The following is an 18016-nucleotide window of genomic DNA, read 5'->3' as shown; positions in this document are numbered from 1 at the left end:
AGATAGCTCTGCTACTCATTTCATGGACCACATTTTAAATCCAGTCCAGGATCCTGAAAAAGCAAAAATGGTCTAGAGCCTGGAAAGTGCAGTGCTGACCCACCCCAACCTTTGTGCCAAGAATCCCCTGCCCCAATAAAGTCATGTTTATCTATTTATTTCTGTGTAAATCTGCACCTGAAGAAGCCCTCTCAGATGTGTGTCAGTAATTGCAGTGAGGCAGACTGGAAGTGATGGTTAGATGCTTTTCTTTGGTACATCGTTTTTGAGTGCTCTCATAATTATGAAGGAAAGATCCAGTGTCCTTTAGAAGCTGAGATTTGCATTTCTACAGGAATCAGTTACACCTCTACAAAATGAACAGAAAATTAAAACAGCAGCACAAGGTGTTTTTCGAGTCTACAGATGTCAGCTGCGGGCTGGAGTTTTTAAAACCTTGGACTGGTGCTGTGCCATGTTCACACATGTAATTCTGTGTCATTTATGAATCTGATTTGTTGGACACTGTCATGACCCCAGAATTCATCTGAGCAAACGTGGGTGTCCTGCTGGAGTAGGCTGGAGTTATTGCATTAAACCAGGGCTGATGCTTGTGCTAGGAAGCAAGTGCCTGCCGTGTATGAAAACAGGAATAATGCTGTTACGAGAAAGCTTGTAAATATTGTGGTCACTGGCTTTTGTGTGGGTTACATCGAGATTGTATTCAAACACTGACAGGTTAATTACATGTTTTAAAGCTTATTTACTGTGATCTGAGAGGAAAGTGTTATTAAAGAGGTGTTCAGCATCTAACAGTGCTTGTTTTCTCTTTCTTCTCCCTTCCTGGTGTTTTCTCTAGCTGATTACTCCACATGCCATCCGTGTACAGACGCCTCCCCGACATATCCCAGGGGTTGTAGAAGTCACATTGTCCTACAAGTCTAAGCAGTTTTGCAAGGGAACGCCTGGAAGATTCATTTACACAGGTATGGATGCTTTGAACATAAGGGGGGAAAATAGGGCAGGCAATATATCACCCTTGCTAGGGCTTCTGCTTTCATCATTAAAACCTGTGCTGCATCATACTGTTTTGGCTGAGGACATCACTGAAGGCACCAGTGTGAGGTTGGAGTCAGGGGGAGGTTGGAGAACTGGGGGACTGTGGGGATGAATCTGAAATCCCAGTGTGGGATTTTTGTTTGCTTGTTTGCCCTCACAATGGGACATCTCTTTACCCAGGAGGGTAGAGGAAGGAGGGAAACAGATACTCCAGTACTTAAACACAGGAAGAGTGCAAGCACAAGGAGCTAGACACGGTCTTCTCCTGTCTTGAGCAGGATTCTGCTAAACATCTCCATCTCATGTTGTCCAGCAGGTGTTGCAAGGGTTCAAAGTCTGTTTGCCAGCCCATCTCATCATAGCTCACTTGTCTCTGGCTTACAGGGACCTCAAGTAGCTCACAGCGCAGTCAGTGCTGCAGACACAGCAACTTACACTGTGCTTTGGGGTGGTCTCCCACACTGGAGACCACTAACTTGAGTGATTTGGCCTCAAAAAATCTAACAAAAAACCCCAAAACACTCTGGAACATTGCAGGTGCTGTCAGTATCAAGCCACTCTCAGTAGTTATAAGAATGCCCTGGAAAATAAATCAAATAGCAGCCTAACTTTTTCAAAGGATGTGTGTCATTGATTCCTCTGAAGGTGTGTGCTACAGGAATTAACAGGTTTGCCCTGGTTTTGATGTGCTTTTAATGCACTTGTTGTTCACATCTACAGACAGGATTATGCTGGAACTGTTTGCCTGAACTGTGGTTCAGCACAACCCAGTACAATTAATTTCCTCACCCTCAATTGCCCCTGGAACTTTAGGATATATCATAAATACTTGTGACTAAGGCATTCTGAGTTCCACATGCATTGCTCCAACTCTCAGTGTACACACAGGGACTCGAGGCAGAGGAGAGAATTCTGTGCTCCAGCTGGGCAGGAAAATCATTCAAATTTTGTTAACAGTAAACTAAGCAAGGTGAACAAAGGTGCCTTATAATTCTTTCTTGTCTTTTTCAAATACCCTCCCCCAGATGAGGTTATGCACTGGGTTTCTTTAAGCTGGCTCCTAAAATGCTCACTTACTGCCCTGCTGGCTGAGCAGCAGGCACTTGTGGAACCTGTGTGTGTTTATTTGTGAGCATTATGATTTCAACAATGTGTGGGAAACCCATATATTGGACAATAACACACCATATTAAAAAAACTAATTAGAGTTTTGAATGTGTTGGCACAAAAGGAAAAGCAAAGGTCAAATTGATGCCTCGTGCAAATTGATGGTGTGAACCATGACAGGAGGGTGTTGCCCAGAGCTTTGGACTGTTTGAGGTGAATCCTTTCCCTCCTCTCTTCCTTGCAGGAAGTTGTGCTGTCCTGCCTGTTGTCACCCCACGGGGGTGGCTGCCCCTGGGGCTGCTGAAATGGCAGGTGTGGATATCAAAGGGAAAAAAAGGGGGAAACCTGCTCCCCTTAACTTTGCAAAGAAATTTATGATGACTTCTTTAAATGTAAAAATGGCCTGAACCCATTTTGGGGTTGCTTTTCAGATATCATTAATTAGCTTTCCAGTAAAAAGGAGGGCAGCAGTTTAGCTTGTCTGCCCAGAAGCAGATGGCTGAATGTGGAAATAAAGTGTCCCAGTAGGGAGAGTGTTTCCATGTATGCATTTTCTGGTTGGTGTTTAAAACACAGTATTTTTCATCCAGTAAATGGAAGTTATGAAATACTGAACAATAATAAAATCAAAAGCGATCCAGTCCATGGACAATTCTCTCATGCAGTTACTTACAGAGTTACAATAGATACAGAAAAGGAGTTGTGATTGAAATCCTATCTCACGCAATTTGCATTTTCCTTTAAGAACCAGCCTGAACTTAAATGTAGCTTTTTAAAAAGGACTAAATGAAACTAAAATAAAAACAATTAATGCATCCTGACCTTCAGAAGTGCCTTCCAGCCCTTTAAACAAAATGCAGGTTCAGTACATGCTTGCCGATTAGTTTTAGTTAATTGAAAATTATAGGATTGACCCAAGAGGAAAATTTTGTTTGCACTCCAATCACTTTTACAAATTAAGGAAAATTACCACAATTTTGTTTAGCTAAGGTTTCACACTGAGTTCACGAAATTAGCTCAGCCATCCCAACAAAGTCAGCACTTTGTTAGTGAGCACTAGAAAAAACCTAATAGTCTATGGTGTGTACAAACGAAGCATAGAAAAAGCTATGATGCTTTAGAGAAGTAGGCCAAGTGGTTTTAATTAGGATTATTGGTTCATTGTAAGTTTTGAAGAACAATCAAACTAGCAGATTAGCTGTTTCTTTTAAAGCTAGAATTTCTTGCCATTCATTTTTCCCATGGGAACTTGATTTAACTCCCACATAGCACTATTTTTTTTTGGTTGTTTTTTTTTTTTCCTTTTTTTTTTTTTTTTTTTTTAACAAGGCCTGCAGGAAGTGGACCAATTGGAAGTTGGGATACAGTAACATTCCCCAGCATCACTCCAGCCGATGGGAGTTTTTCACAATGTTCTTCAGTGAACTCAGTGTTCTGGAACATATTACAAAACCACAGAGGCCAAATGTTTTCTCAGAGGAGTTTGGCCTCTGTTTTTGGCCGAAAACATTTCAGCATCACTTGCTGCTTATTTACCCTGCTATTAAGAACAAGAAAAGGGGAGAGCAGAAAAAGCAGGGGGGGAGAAGGAAAAGAGAGTGTGTGTGAGAGAGAGAACAAGACCTGGGGTTTGTGGGCGGTGCAGGAGTTGATCAAGCGTAGTTTCCTTTCTGGTGAGAATGTCCCTGCTCGTTAATGGTCCCATTTTGTGGTCAGGTCTCATTTAGAAGAAATTATTTTTAATCAGTGTTCAACAAAATATCCCCTCAAGCCACCTGGCTGTAAACTGTTTTTTTCTTACTGTTAAGTAGTTAAGTTCTCAGAAGAAAATACCCAGTGACCCATTAATTTTAGCCTTTTTTTCCTCTTTAACTGCAAATAACTTAGTAACATGATCTCTAAGTAGTGCATGTGCCATCTAGGAATCAAGGTCACATATATAGAGAGAAATCCTGGCTTTTGTGAGCATTTCTTAAAGAAATAAACCAGTGTCAACCCTGTGCTTACAAGAAAACATAAGTTTTTTATTTTCCATCTGCAGAGCAAGCCATTGGCATGCACTTTGAGAGCAATTATTTCTTAGATTTTAAGCTTTGACATTCCTGAGAGAATGTGATTTGAAATACAGAAGTCTGAACACACCTTGAATGTGTGTTCACTTTGGAATAATATTAAAAATCCATGTTACACATAGAAATACCCAGACATGCTGTGGCACTGCTCATCTCTAAGTCTCTTCTGGCACTGGAGAGCACTGAATGAATTCAGCTTTGTGTCACAACTTGGAAGTCAAGTGTGTGTCACTACCATTATTTTAGGACTGGAGAAACTGAGATAAAGGAAGAGATTAGAGGCACAAATCCATAGGTAGTTTGGGAAGGTGACTCAGGGCATATATATGGTCGACTTAAATAAGAAATGAGAGTTGGCACAAATTTGTGATACCCAGACAGGCCTTTGAGATTTTGTTTGGGTTTGTATTAATTAAAAATAAAAAAAAGGATGCACCATGGCCAACATGAATTTCACAGATGACTTTTGCAGTGGTACTAAGCTGCAAGATTTGAGTGGGGCTGCACGACTGTAATTGAGATGAGAATTTATCTCACTGCGTATTGGAAAGGACATATGGAGGGCCCATAAAAATGCATTATGCTGTGTCTTCTACCACCTGCTCTGTTTAAGATTTTGGGCTTTTTTTTTTCCCAAAACAGAGCAAAAGACTTCATAGGGGCCATAAGTACAGGGCTGTGTCACTGAGGTTGTGTGCAACGTGGGTTAATTCAGATTCTTGGCTGAGCAGTACCCCAAATACTGCTCCTCCTTTTGGAAATAGGTTACATGCTTGGATAGAGGTTGGAATTTAGGGACCATTTTAATTTGCATTAGGCTTGCAGGGAGGCTGTGGGCTGAACCCTTTGTGTGCTGACAGGGCACCAAGTCCCCCATGGGCCGTTTGTGGTTTGCTGTGGGCTCTGGGGTGGGATGTGTCTCTAGGAGTGCTGCAAATGGGAATGGCTGGATGGGGGATGAGTGTAGGGCTGGGAATAACCCCATGCTGAGTTCTGATCCTGCAGGATAACTGTGGCAAAGGCTGAGCAGGACAGGGTGCACACTGCCAGCAGTGACCAGTGTTTGTGCTACACTGTTAGGCCACTGTGTGTGCAGAGATGTGGAAATCCTGGTGCTGTGGAGGTCAGGATATTCACAGAATTTCTGGGAAACTGCATCTGTCTCTGAAATGTCACAGGGCTTCTCAGGGACCTTTCCACTCCTCTATTTGCTACAAAGAAGAAATGGTCTTGTGGAAATTTTTTCCAAAAACATTTGAGTCCATGTACAAAGAGGAAGGGCCTTGCAGATCACAGATGATTTGGGTAACATTTCCAAAATCTCTGTTTTAGGTGGTTTAATTTTCAGATTTTTAATGTTATAGATGGTTGTATTTACAGAAGCACAGAAGTAGTTGTCTTCTGAGAACCATTCTCTTTTCATTTTTTTGAAGTCAAATACCTTCAAGAGTAAGAGACCAAAAACTACCTGTTGCCATCTAAAACTTGAGTCCATGGTCCTGGAAGCAGAGGTTGGAGTCACGTACAGAGATCTGGTCAGAACTGGAATTATTTAAAAGCTGATCTTGAGTCCCTTAAGATTCCAACCTGGTAAATTTCAGTGATTTCCTTTGCTAGGAAAATTTTCTCTTTTCAAGAAAGCACTAATAACTAAGTTCAAAAAGTACATAATCAATGAAACAATCAGTGTTCGGAATGGAGAGTCCTGGAGTCTGTAGACTAAAGAAAAGAACATTAAGGAAAAAAAAAATAAAAGAAGGAAAAAGAAGTGGTGATAAGAGACAGACTGGCTGTCAAGAAGTTCCTGTAGTCCCACTGGAGCTTTTCTTGATCCTTTCAGACTGGAGTTTGACCCTTACACCAGCTAACCTTGGCCATAGCTGTGTGGCTGTTGGTTCCTGGGAAATGTTAAAACCTAGTGGCAGTTATTCTCAAAATCAGTAATCCACAACCTCATTAGTTTTACAATGCCTCAATCATGCGTGTTTATTATTAAATCATGAGCACTTAAATAACTGATTAGTATAAATCAGGAGAGAAGGCCACCATCAACAAAACAATAAAAATAAAAGGAAAGATCCAGCACGTCTGGTGCTGTCTCAGGTTTTATCCTGATGTGTTTATAAAATTCTTCAATCTCAAAGATATGAGGATCATTAAGCTGAAATGAAATATAGAACACATCACTTCTCCAGAAGAATGACCAGCTATGAGATCTGGTAGCTAGCAAATGAATGCCATTTGTTTTTAACAGCAGTTTTTATCTGCCTTTCACTAGTAAATATTAATAGTGGTGGCAGAATAAAAAGTATCAGAAGTCCTGAAGTTAAATAGTCAGAAAGTGCTGCAGAAGAACAGGGGAAAAAAAAAATCCTTCTATGCAAAGAAATATAAAAAGTTTAAAGTAAGAGCTGTCTGTTCTGAAAAGCAGGGAGCCCTGTGCTGCAGGTTACCCTGTGCTTTGGATGCTCCTTAGAAAATCTGCTCCTGATCTCAGAGAGGCTCTATGGAGGAGAGATGGTAAATCCTTTCTCTAGAGCACAATCAAGTAAGGATGAATGAAAACAAACCTGTGTAAATGTAAACTTTTACTGGGGAATTTAATTAATTCCTCTGGAAACAAGCAAAAAAATAAATCCTTCCAACAACTATTTAAAAAATATCCTAATGCAGATTTCATTGAGTTCCCCCTTTATCCCACTGTGCCAAGTGTTTCTTCCCAAGTGGGCCTTGCCATGGGGACTCCACAGGAGTTTGTCACAGTCCCTGAAGGACTCGTGGCAGCGCTGCTGGGTCCAGGACCCTGCAGGGAAAACAAGGGTGGGGTTGGTGCAGTCTCTCCCTCCAAGCGCCCCATCGGTGATGTGATCTGGGTGTTACCTGCCCTTGAGGAGAAGAGCTGCTCTCAGGAAATCTCTGTTTGAGTTGAAGCTTGAGCCTGGCCCTTTGTATGTTCCAGTCCATTAACTGAGTCAGTAATCTGCCCTGCCTGGAAACTTTGAGGGGGGGGAAAGAAAAAAAAAAAAAGCTGCAATTGCTTTGGAACAAGATTTTCTAGATGAAATAATCTCGGTGTTTATTATTTTGGTGGTGGTTTGGGGTGTTAATGTTGTTACCAAAATATTGGTTTTGAAGCTTGTAAGGACATACCCAGGGGAGTGAAGTGTGGAGAGTTGTCAGGGTGGAATATTAGCAATATTATGCTGGTTGGTTTGGTTTGCAGAAAGTCTGGAAAGGAAGATGGGAGGAATCCCACTTGATTACAGAGAGGGGCTGGTGGAGGTAAACTGGAAGATTCCTGTTCTATGCTAATAGGAACAGAACCCTCATATCTTTGGTATTTCTTAAACACTGGTAGCACCATAACACACTGCAAAACACAGTCACTGAAAGTGTGCAGGGTACCTGTAGCACAGCTTCAAAATGAAAGCAATTACAGCAACCATCAGAATAAAGCTGGCTGTGAAGGAAACATATTATTTTGCATATTTTATGTATACACTTTCTAAGAAATATGACCTTTATTTTCTAGTTAGAGGGAAGTGCAATCAGACTCTACGCAGCAAAGGGTAGCTGGATCATTAAAAAGAATATTTTCTCTGATATTAGAAGTCTAAATGGGCACTAGTCCTTATTCACAGCCTTGGCTGTTTCTGTCTGCCCTGAGTTAATAAGTGATAAGGCCAAAAGAGAAATAAATCACTGAAGTCCCTGTCCAAAGAAAACATATTGACTACAGCCAAGCAAATAACAGCCCATAACCAATGGTACCATTCATCATTCATGTAATAGGGATATAAAGTATTTTCTACCTATGAAACCATGGAGTAGGAAAAAGCCTGATAAGCCCCCAATCTAAACTATGTGATTTGATTATTAGAGGACATGAACTGTTTGTCACATACCTTTAATCTTTAAGATGTGTTGCCATTTCTAAACTATAAATTTGCGGTAAAGGATTAGAAAGCTATTAACAATAAAGGTATAAAATAGACTTCATAAGGATTCCTGCAATTGTCGTGCAACCCTGTAGACCCTTGGAACCTTAACCCATTGGATATGATATAACATAGTTATCTGACCTTCAGAGCCAATAAACCATTTTTTTGGTTTTCAAATTCCAGCCTTCATGATAAATTAACCCTCTGGATTCACAAAATAAGCCTTGTAAATTCTTTTCTTTATCCCCACCCCAAAACCTTTAAATTTTCATACCCTTACTTCAAAACTCTTATTCCAGACTGAAATTGTTAATCTTTTTTTATTATCCTTTTAGCTCATGTCACTTGATGAGATATTATTCCCTCTTCTTTTTTAAAAAAAGGCCAATAAAACAGGGAGCTGAGATGAATTTCTAAAATGTCTGCATTGTACTTTGTTTCTACAGGGGGCTTCACTGCCTTTTATGTTTGGGTATCCATGTTAGACAAACACCACAGAAATGGGCAGTTCAGAGTGGCAGCAGAGGCTGAACTGATCACCTTAATGTATTTTGGTGCTGTGCCCTAAGAAGAGGGACAAGGCACTGTCTCTTTGCTGGTCCAGAAAGCAGAATCCTCAACTACTTGTTGCCACTGACATGATTAATAGACTGGGAATTCTGGCTTCCTCATGGGAATGCATGTACTTAACTCATCCTTCCTGCTCTTCTCGTGGGGTGCAGCATGTTTTGGTTTCTGCTGGAATGGTGGGCAGGATTTGCTGTGGTTGAGGAGGGGCCAAGCCATGGCCAGGCTCTCAGGGGTGCCCACGCTGGCTCTGGAGAAGGCATCAGGACCCGAATTTAGTGCACAGCTGCCTGAGGCACGTTCTCACACAGTGCTGCCTGCCAAATAGTTTCCTTAAGATGTGCTTAATCCTTTGAGGTGCTTGTTAGTGAGGGCTCATTTTGCTGAGGCATTTTGTTTCACAAGTGCCCAGCTCTGGGATGTGCAGCATCGTTCCCCAGAGACAGGACTTGGGCAGCATCATTCCTTCTGCTTGTACCAGCATCCCTACACAGCCAGTAGTGCTTATCTAGCCTGGTTAGAGCTTCTGACAGCAGTGACTACAGAGAAGATGTGCCTCAATATAACCCATGTCTACAGATTCAGGCTTTTTTTGTTAATATAGAGATAAAAGGAAAATCTTGTACTTGTAGCCTTTCATCTCAGTGAATGCAAGAGCAATTTATTGCATGGAGTGTGAAGTTCTTTGTACTTTTCTGCTATCTTGCAAGAACTCACACAGACTCTTCTGCTTAGTTATGAAGATATCAAGTGCATAAGTGATGTGGTCTGCCCTGGTAACTGGATAGAGATGTTGGAAATAGTTTAATCACACTATGATAAAACTCAGTCCTGGCAGCTTCTTAGGCTGTGCCAAAACTCTGCAGAGTTGCCTCCTGGCACAGGTTGCAGCCTCCATCCTTACTTCATTAAAAGTTATTTTGAGCCCTTTTGTATGAAACTTTGCAGTGCAGACAGGCTGCAGAGCTGCTGCGTTGGTGACACCACGGGAGCCAACTCGGAAAGGAGGTGTAGCCACGGTGTTTTAAATTATGTGAGACATTGGGCCACATTTATTTAAAGATAATGGCTGGCTAATGTCTTAGAGAAAGCAGAATTTCCTTGAAGATTCAATCTGCACAAAAGTTTCAGCAATCTCAACGAGCTTCCCCGGGACCTCCTGGCAGGTCTCTGTCATTGCCCAGCTGCTCCTGTTGCTGAGGGACAACACTGTGGTGCTAAAACTGCTACATTTTCTTTTTTAATTAAAAAAAAAGTCAAGCTTGATTGTTTAAGGTCTGCATCTAACTGTACAACCTTCACTGAAAGGAGTTTTGCCATTGGATCTTGCCCCTGGTCTGTTGTGAGCAGTTAATTGAGAACTATAAAACCATCATGCCTTAATCCTGCCAAGCCAAGCGTATGCAGATGTTTTATTCTACAAGGTAGGACAGAAGTTATTTGATATATTGGAGCACCAACATATTAGCGTGATGTAAATTAGGCTATGCTTTTGCAGCTATTCTGAAGAAACTTCTTCCATTCCACACCAAACTTACACTGCCAAGGACCAGGGGAGATAAGTGTGAGCCATCCAGGCAGTGTCACAGTAGAGTCTGGATTTGGGCACTTGCTGCAGTCCTGCACAGTTTGCCCTAAGGCATTTGCATGACCATACCTACTATTGTTTCATCTCCCAATGTCTTTAACTTCTATCCCCTCCCTCCCCTCCCAAATATGATTTTTCTTCTTTTTCCTGTTGCCATAAATTGTGGTTAAACTCTATGCTTGAAGAGTTGTGGACTTAACTGCTGTTGGATAGCACCAGGTGCCAGCATTGGTGGTTAAAAAAAGGAAAACCCACACCCAGCAGACAGAGAGTTAATAAAAGACATCCAAATCACACACAAGCAACAAAAACCCTAAAACAACTCAACCAAAAAAACACACAGAGAAACCCCACACAAGCAACTAAATATGGCATTTTTAGGACCCCATGGGACAGAAAATGCATATGGCATTTAAGATGTTGTAACAGACACCTAGTAAAAATAAGTGTTAAAACAGAAATTAGTGCCAAACTCCCTGTTTTAAGTCTGCGAAAATTACAGAGCAAAACTGGGATACCTATGAAGAATTAGGAAATTTTATGTCCCTTTTTAGCAGTGCAGCATCTTCAGGGTGGGTTTTATCCTTTTTCAACATCATGAGGCCCTCTTATACCTTATACTACATTTTCTTATTAAAATGTAGTGAACCCCTTGGAGCTCTGGGTCTGATCCCCTCTGGACTGTCAGATGTCATTTAAGATGTGGGAGAATCTTCAGGAAACTTTCCTCTGTCCTCTGCCTGCACATGGGCTCTGAACAACTTCTCAAATAAGACCTTGTTTGGCTAAAGCTGAGTGAAAAGCATTTCACCCTCAGTGCTCCACATGCCAGGTGCTGTGTAGGAAAGTAACTATTACCCCAATATTGTAATTCCTAATAGTTTCTGAAATACATCTACTTACTGTCCCCTTTGTCTTTTGTTCTGCTTTTTTTCTCCTATCTTACACCAAGTTCCCACATTTCAGTGGGATAGTTTCTGTAGAAGGCTACAACTCATCGAATAAAAATACATAGTTTGTGTGCTCAGGCAGTTCCAGCAGCAAGCTTATATTTGTAAAAATGAAAGGCAAGATTTTGCTGCCAGAAGTAACCATGAATTCACATTGAAAGGTCACTTCTGCTAGGGAAATATTTTTTCCAAATGTAGATCTCTGACTATTTTCACCACTCCAAAAAGAATTCTCCCTAAAGTTCACAGGCATGTTGTACACAGCTACTAGAAATAGTCATTACATTGCTGTTCCATAAAAACAGTCTTCAAGAGGCCATCATACTGAAAAACAATAATTTTTATTTTCTACAAGTTTTTAATTTTGAGGTACTTTTTTGTTCCCCTAAATCTTGCACTGAAGTGTGCATGTCAGTTATTTGGGAAGATGAGAGTGGGCCATGCCTCACCCATTTGCCTGAAACTGGATTTTCCCTGGGTGTTCCTGTCAGCTCAGGGACTGTTTTTGATGGAGGAGCTCCCTGGACAGTGCACAAGTCTGGCTGGTCAGGGACAGGAACAAGAACCTGCACCAGGTATCTTTTGTTCTAGGAGGAATAATTTAGTTCAGATTTCCCAAAGATAAGGCCAAGCCTTCACCTCCTTTCTTCACCAAAACTGTTCATCCTCACATCACTTGCGAGTTCTGTTAGAAAGACAAATGAACCCTCTTTAAATTGGGGCCTAAGGGAAAGGATGGAAATGACCCCCCCTCCCCTCTCCTATTTCCCCCATTAGACTTTTTTTTCCACAGATGTTCATGCTGATTAGAGCTGGGAAATAAGGGTATTTCTGTGGACCATGAATATTCATTTGTGTTTTGGCAATGAATTTCCTTCAGTTTCCCTGTAGTGTTTTGCTCCCTGTGAATGTTTGAACAAGTGAGTTTGCTGAAACAATCCCTTCTGAGAAAAACTCAGAGTGTGCTATGGAAAGTGAATTTTCTTGGTGTTTGTCTGGACAAAAGGATGTAAAACTCACTGTTGGTTGTTAAGGAATTTTGCTGAAAAGCAGCAAAGACACAGGTGAGGTGATGCCTTTGCTGAATATATAAATGGAGAATTTAAGTTAAAAAATTGTAGCAATCTACTACATAATTATATATCTATAAAGACAAGATTAGTCAGAAAAACTGTTTGACAAATACTTTAATTAAACAGAATAATTGGAGAAAAATATCCCTTTGGATAGGTATTTACTGGGAATAATTTATTGTGAATTATTTGCCCCACTGTAGTACTGATGCCCAGATCCACAGAAACTGCTGGACTTGCTCCTTGAGGGGTCTGTGATGCCTAATTAGACTAAATATATCTGAGCAGAAATCTGTACAATTTACAGCAGAAAATCCCAGGGTTTTTTTTCCTTTTAAAAATTTTAAAGTGTCATAAAACATTGAATGGAGATTACTGTACCTCCTACTGCTCAATCTTGTAATCCTGCAGTAAATGTGAGGATAGAAATTGCAGCTGAAGTGTAGGGAAGAGCCAGGATCCTGCACTGCAGTCTGTGAGCAGCCAGGCCAGGCAGACTGTGCGCAGGAATTTGGCAGAATTCCTCCAGCTTCGGTGGGAATCTTCATTTTCCTTTCAAATTGTACCATTTTGGTCCTTGGGATCACCCAAAATTATTTTTTTTGTGTAGCAACTTAATACTTACCCAGCGTGATCTGTGGAATAATGTACACAATTTTACAATAACTATGTAATTAACTCACTTTGCTACTCCCCTCTCCAGGGAAACTCATGCTTCTATTAATGCTATTAGGAAGGTCCTATGCACAGAACAAAGAAAGTGGTGCAGCAGATGAGTTAACATGATTTGATTTGCAGATGCTTTAAACACTTAGCAGGAGACAGCTACGGAAGCTAATTAAATCACTCTAAGGTGCACAGGATTATCTGCTTTGTAAGAAACAATTTCAGTGAATTATGGTCGCCCTTTAGCTGAGGGGAAGTAAAAAGCATATTTGTTTGGAATTAAATTTCCCACGCAAAGTGCCCATCAGGCCTCTCCTTCCCAGTGTTTCTAAAATAGCCTTCTTTTGGAGCCAGTTTTTTCTAGGAACCTGGATTTTCATTGTGTAAGCGTGGTGCTGCTTCCAACTTTCTAACTTAAAAATTTTCCTACTTAGCTATTGATTAGGATCTGCCTTTAAGCAGTGTCTGGAGTAAAAAATCGTGTTGGTACATTCAGTACCTCTCAGATACTGCATCTTATTTAGTGTACCGGAATTCCCAGTTTAAAGTAATCACAAAATTTATGGAGAAACGGATAAAAAAGGTTGTAAAATATCGATTTGGGGAAAATAATAACACAACTCATCTATAATAAGAAGAAAAATGAAGCAATAATTCAGGTGTATTGAACGGGTTGCTGCTGGAAGTATTGATCCAGTGCTTTAGTGTGCAACATCGCACCTAACACTGCAATGAAAGAACAGCACTGCATTCCCCTGCTCATTATTTCCCAGACACTATTGCCTTGTTACACAGGTCCCACAGAGCCTGGAGTGCCAGCAGGGAAAGACAGGAACCCCCCAAATAACCACAAACCTGTAATATCAAAATGGCCCAGCAGCCCCCTGTAACAACATGCAGATATTGTTCTCCTCTTGAGGCAACCCTGGAGTTTGGCTTTGCTTGTTTTGCTCTTTGCTGTATCTTGTACTGCCCGTGGTCTGTATAAATGGTGCCTTTTTGCTGCCTCTTGATAGCACATAATCAGCAATGGTGTCATTGAGGAAACACACTTCCCTTAAATATTGACTTTCAGCATCCTCGTATAAAATTCCCAGTCTCGTTGCAGTGTTTCCTTACTGTGGCAATAAGCAAAAGTTGAAAAAAGGACAGCAAAGGTCAGTGGAATTATTAAATAAGCACCCCGACATTTCCACAGCATTAAACTCCATCATGCAACATTGCATTTCTGTTTATCTGCTGACATCTGCAAAGGTACCACACTTGATTGTTTGGCATAAATAATTTAGCAGCGAGAATTTTATAATGAACACAGATAAGATTTACCTATGTTAAAAAAAGGAAATAATTAAGGAGAAATTGTGTGAGATAAAAAAACCCCAGTGAAGTCCTGTAAGAGGTCAATATTTCAGCACTTGTGGAGGCAAAGGTGCATCCTGCTCTGTGAGGAAGCTGCTCTGTATGTGCTGCAAACTTACTGCATCCCATGATCATTATCTAGAAATAGGAGCCAGACCAGATGATCAAGTTCTGGACAGATCAGACCTCCTACAAATTTCATCCAACATTGATCTGCAGGATTTGCTCTGGATTCTCAGCGTTGTTGGGTTTGTCCTTTTTTCCCCTTTAATCCATACAGCGAGGGGGCAGAGCGAAACAGCCATTTCTGCTCAAGGAATGGGGGGAAGGGAGAAAAAATGAAAGGAAGAAAATAATCTATGGCTGATACAGAGGCCAAAGGAAATTGCTTTCTGTGAACTGCAGGGCCCTGCAGTAGGAGTGGAGCCACTGATGGCCGTGGTGCCTCTCCCAGAGCTCTCTCTCCATCCTGCTTTCCCTGGCCTGAGGATGAGCTGTGGCCGCAGCCCTGGCAGCTTTCGCATCCTTTCATTTGCACGCTTGCAGCTCGGCAAGCAGCAAACGTGCAATTGGTTTTGTAACCTAAATAACATCTCTCGTTTATAAACCCTGGGGGAAAAATCCTTGTCAGGCTGGCAGGCAGAGCTGGCATGATGATAAATGAGAGAGGTGTGTGTTCTGGCTCTGTGGGGTGAAGAAAACCTTCTTCTCTGGCACCCTTGGCATCTCCAGTCAGGAAGGGACAATTGCAATGGGGACATGCTCCTCTGGAAGGAGGTAGGACCAGGCATTTCCATTCACTGGAAAAATTATTTTCTTGTGAGTTGAGGTGTTGGGGCTGGAGCATCTTTTTAAGGCAATGCATGTGGGGTTTTTCTGCCTTTGGTGATTCCAGTCATAGGACAGAAAATGTGTGTTAAATCTAACTCAGGAAACAACCATGGCATGGGGTGTCAGCAGAGCAGTTCATCAGTACACGTGCGTGGTTTTAAAAAACAGTTTGAGGTTTACAGTTACTGGCCAATCACAGTTCTCTTACAGAAAAAAAAAAATTCCTAGGCATTTGTGTAATAAAGTCTAACGCTGCATAAAATTCATCACAGATATTTTCTCAGATTTCTGCAGTAATTCCCTAATAACTTTTGTCCCTTTAGATTTTGCAAATTTGATAATTTGAATTTTTATGGAAGATGGGTTTTTTTCCCCCTGAAGTGCTAGTTACAGTGCCAGATTTTTTTTTTCTTAGGAAAATTGATTTTTTCACATATAACATGATAATGAAAATTTCTTTTGCACTAAAATTCATTAAAATGTGTCTCTTTTGTTTATTTCCTACTTTTTTCCCTGTAAGTTCCAAGTATTTTTAAACATTTTAAAGAAAACTGATAAAGGCTTTATATTTACATACATTACTACATAATTTTCACTGTATTTTTTGTTTAAAAATATGTAAATCACTTGATATGCTTTAAGATTCAAGAGCATCCTTACATAGAAGCAGCCAAACAACTTGGAAGTCAAGGAAGCTCTTTAGGTTACTTAAGTGCTTGATTAAATAAGGAATCTAATTGTCAACCACTGCACATTCTGGGATTATTCTAAGATTCACTATATACAGTCTTTACAGTAAGTTTTGACTGCCTGACTACAAGTATTTAGGGGATTTTCCAATTTGTATTTTAATCTTCACCCCCATTTCAGAGCTGTGCTGACCAATAGGTTTGGTTTCACTTGGGTCACCTCCCTGTTAATCCTGAATTAACCCCTCATTTCTCCGCTGGCAGCACTGGCAGGATCCTCTCTCAACATTTGCTTGGTGCTGCCCTTACCTACTCTAGGTACCTAAAAAAACTCTCTTGAACCATTGCTGCTGAAAGGAATCCGGGTCACCTTTAGTAAGATTTAAGATGTAAGTGTTAAATAGTGTTTAATAATTGTTTTGTAGTTGTAGGTGTGGGTACTGTGGGTAAAACCACACCCTGATTTGAACCCCATGTGCTTCTTGGGCAAAATCAGTATTATCTCTGTCTCCTCTTGGCTTTCATTTCTGCTCTTGTTTTGGTAGTTCTACATAAGTATTTATCCAGGTCTTTTTAATATGGCCTGAGCAGGGCTGCTTTGCACAGCACTCTGGCAGCTCTGGTACTGCTGGTAGAGGATTTTATTAACTCAGAGTTTGCTTGTTAGAGGCTTTCCTGTAATGTGTGTCTGCAGCCTGAGCTCTTCTAAGCTCTTGTCTGGTAAAACAGAGGGGAGAAAAGCTAGAGCAGATATTTTCGTATTAAATTGCTCAGAGGTCACTTAGATAAAGAATTACTCCTTGCTTTTCTTAGTACATTGTACAGCTGCTTTTTTTTTTCTGCAGTCATCTTTTTTGCATTTTGAACTTTGTTATTCTGATGACACTGAAAGACAAAGACACAAACTCCTCTCCCTAATTCACTCCAACCAAGGTGCCATCTCTTTCTATGTTCTTGTTAAAACCCAATTGTGTACCATTTGTAGGAAATTGAAACCACATTTTTCACTTAACTTTCAAAAATTAAAATTTATGAGGAAAAAGAAGCAATAAAGCAGTTACAATCTGGTCATCTATTATTATCTCTGTGGTTAGTGTAGTTCCACATTCGAAGAAAGAGACACCAAAAGTTTATCAAGCTTGTATGTATCAGTAATTTCACTTCTCGTATTATTTCAAACCACAAGAACTGCTGAAGTTAGTATTATGCACTTGGAAATTATCTTGGTGGAGAAAACTTGGGTGATCTATAAAAACAAAGCTTTTCTTCTGATTGAGAAACACGGAACAATATTAATTTTCCTTACTCATTCATTTTAGAATATTGATGTTAAAATAAATTTAACAAATTGTGCTCCTTAGGCTGATTTAACAGAACGCGTTGTGAAAAATCTGAATTTTCCTCTAGATCTATTTCTATGTATGTGTTTCCCATTATTCTTCTGCTTTTACATTTCCCCTCTACTCTGAGAACAATGGGAATGACAGTCCAACGCCAGGAATCTCGACTGCTCCAGCTCTAGAATGTTTGTGGCACTTGCTTTAGTTTTCTCATTTTGCCTTTTTTGTCTCTGAATTAAAATCAAGCCAAATGATGGATGCCCATTACAATCAATTGTTTCAGACAAGCCACCAAAAGTATTGTAGGATTCATTTACATTTAATCAAATTACACTTTATTTGCAATTCAGGGAAATGAGAACTCTGCAGTAAATCAAATATTTCCTCTCCAAGGGCCCCATTCAGCAGAAAATATCCACAATCTTCCAAGCTGGTGCCTCAATGTATGTAGCAAATCTTCCAGCGGGAGGAGAGCTTGTGCCAACAAACCATCTATTGCAGCCTCTGCAACATTTTAGGGTTGTGGACACCTAAATATTTTCCAGTACAAATGCAGAACTTTGAACAATGAATTGTGTCTTTAAACCAGCTGACAACAGACTTGCACCTCTCTTAGCACCCTTTCTTGGGCCTCCAAGAAACAGTTGCAGGACTTCTGGGGTCCAGGAGTTTTGTTCACCACAGGTTGGAAAATGCTGCTGTTCCTCTGTGAAACTTGTTATGAAATGGGAAATTAATGACAGTCACTGAATGTCATTTTTTTGGGGTCTTAAGTGTCTCCAAAAGCTTTCAGGG

At 40.6% G+C, this 18016-nt stretch overlaps 1 protein-coding gene across 9 annotated transcripts in view; it reads left to right on the top strand.

Moving 5' to 3' along the window:
* The window catches only part of EBF1 (EBF transcription factor 1), a 269110-nt gene that overhangs the window by 207057 nt on the left and 44037 nt on the right, over positions 1-18016 (top strand). For all 9 annotated transcript variants that reach the window (XM_032750927.3, XM_030284314.4, XM_030284316.4 and 6 more), the window contains exon 10: positions 839-965. In XM_032750927.3, the coding sequence (XP_032606818.1) occupies positions 839-965 (127 nt within the window). The remainder of the gene's footprint in view (positions 1-838; positions 966-18016) is intronic.

Source organism: Taeniopygia guttata, chromosome 13 (assembly GCF_048771995.1).
Source record: "Taeniopygia guttata chromosome 13, bTaeGut7.mat, whole genome shotgun sequence".
NCBI classification, from domain to species: domain Eukaryota; kingdom Metazoa; phylum Chordata; class Aves; order Passeriformes; family Estrildidae; genus Taeniopygia; species Taeniopygia guttata.
The sequence above is the reverse complement of the archived record's forward strand: the minus strand, read 5'-3'. Positions and strand labels throughout refer to the sequence as shown.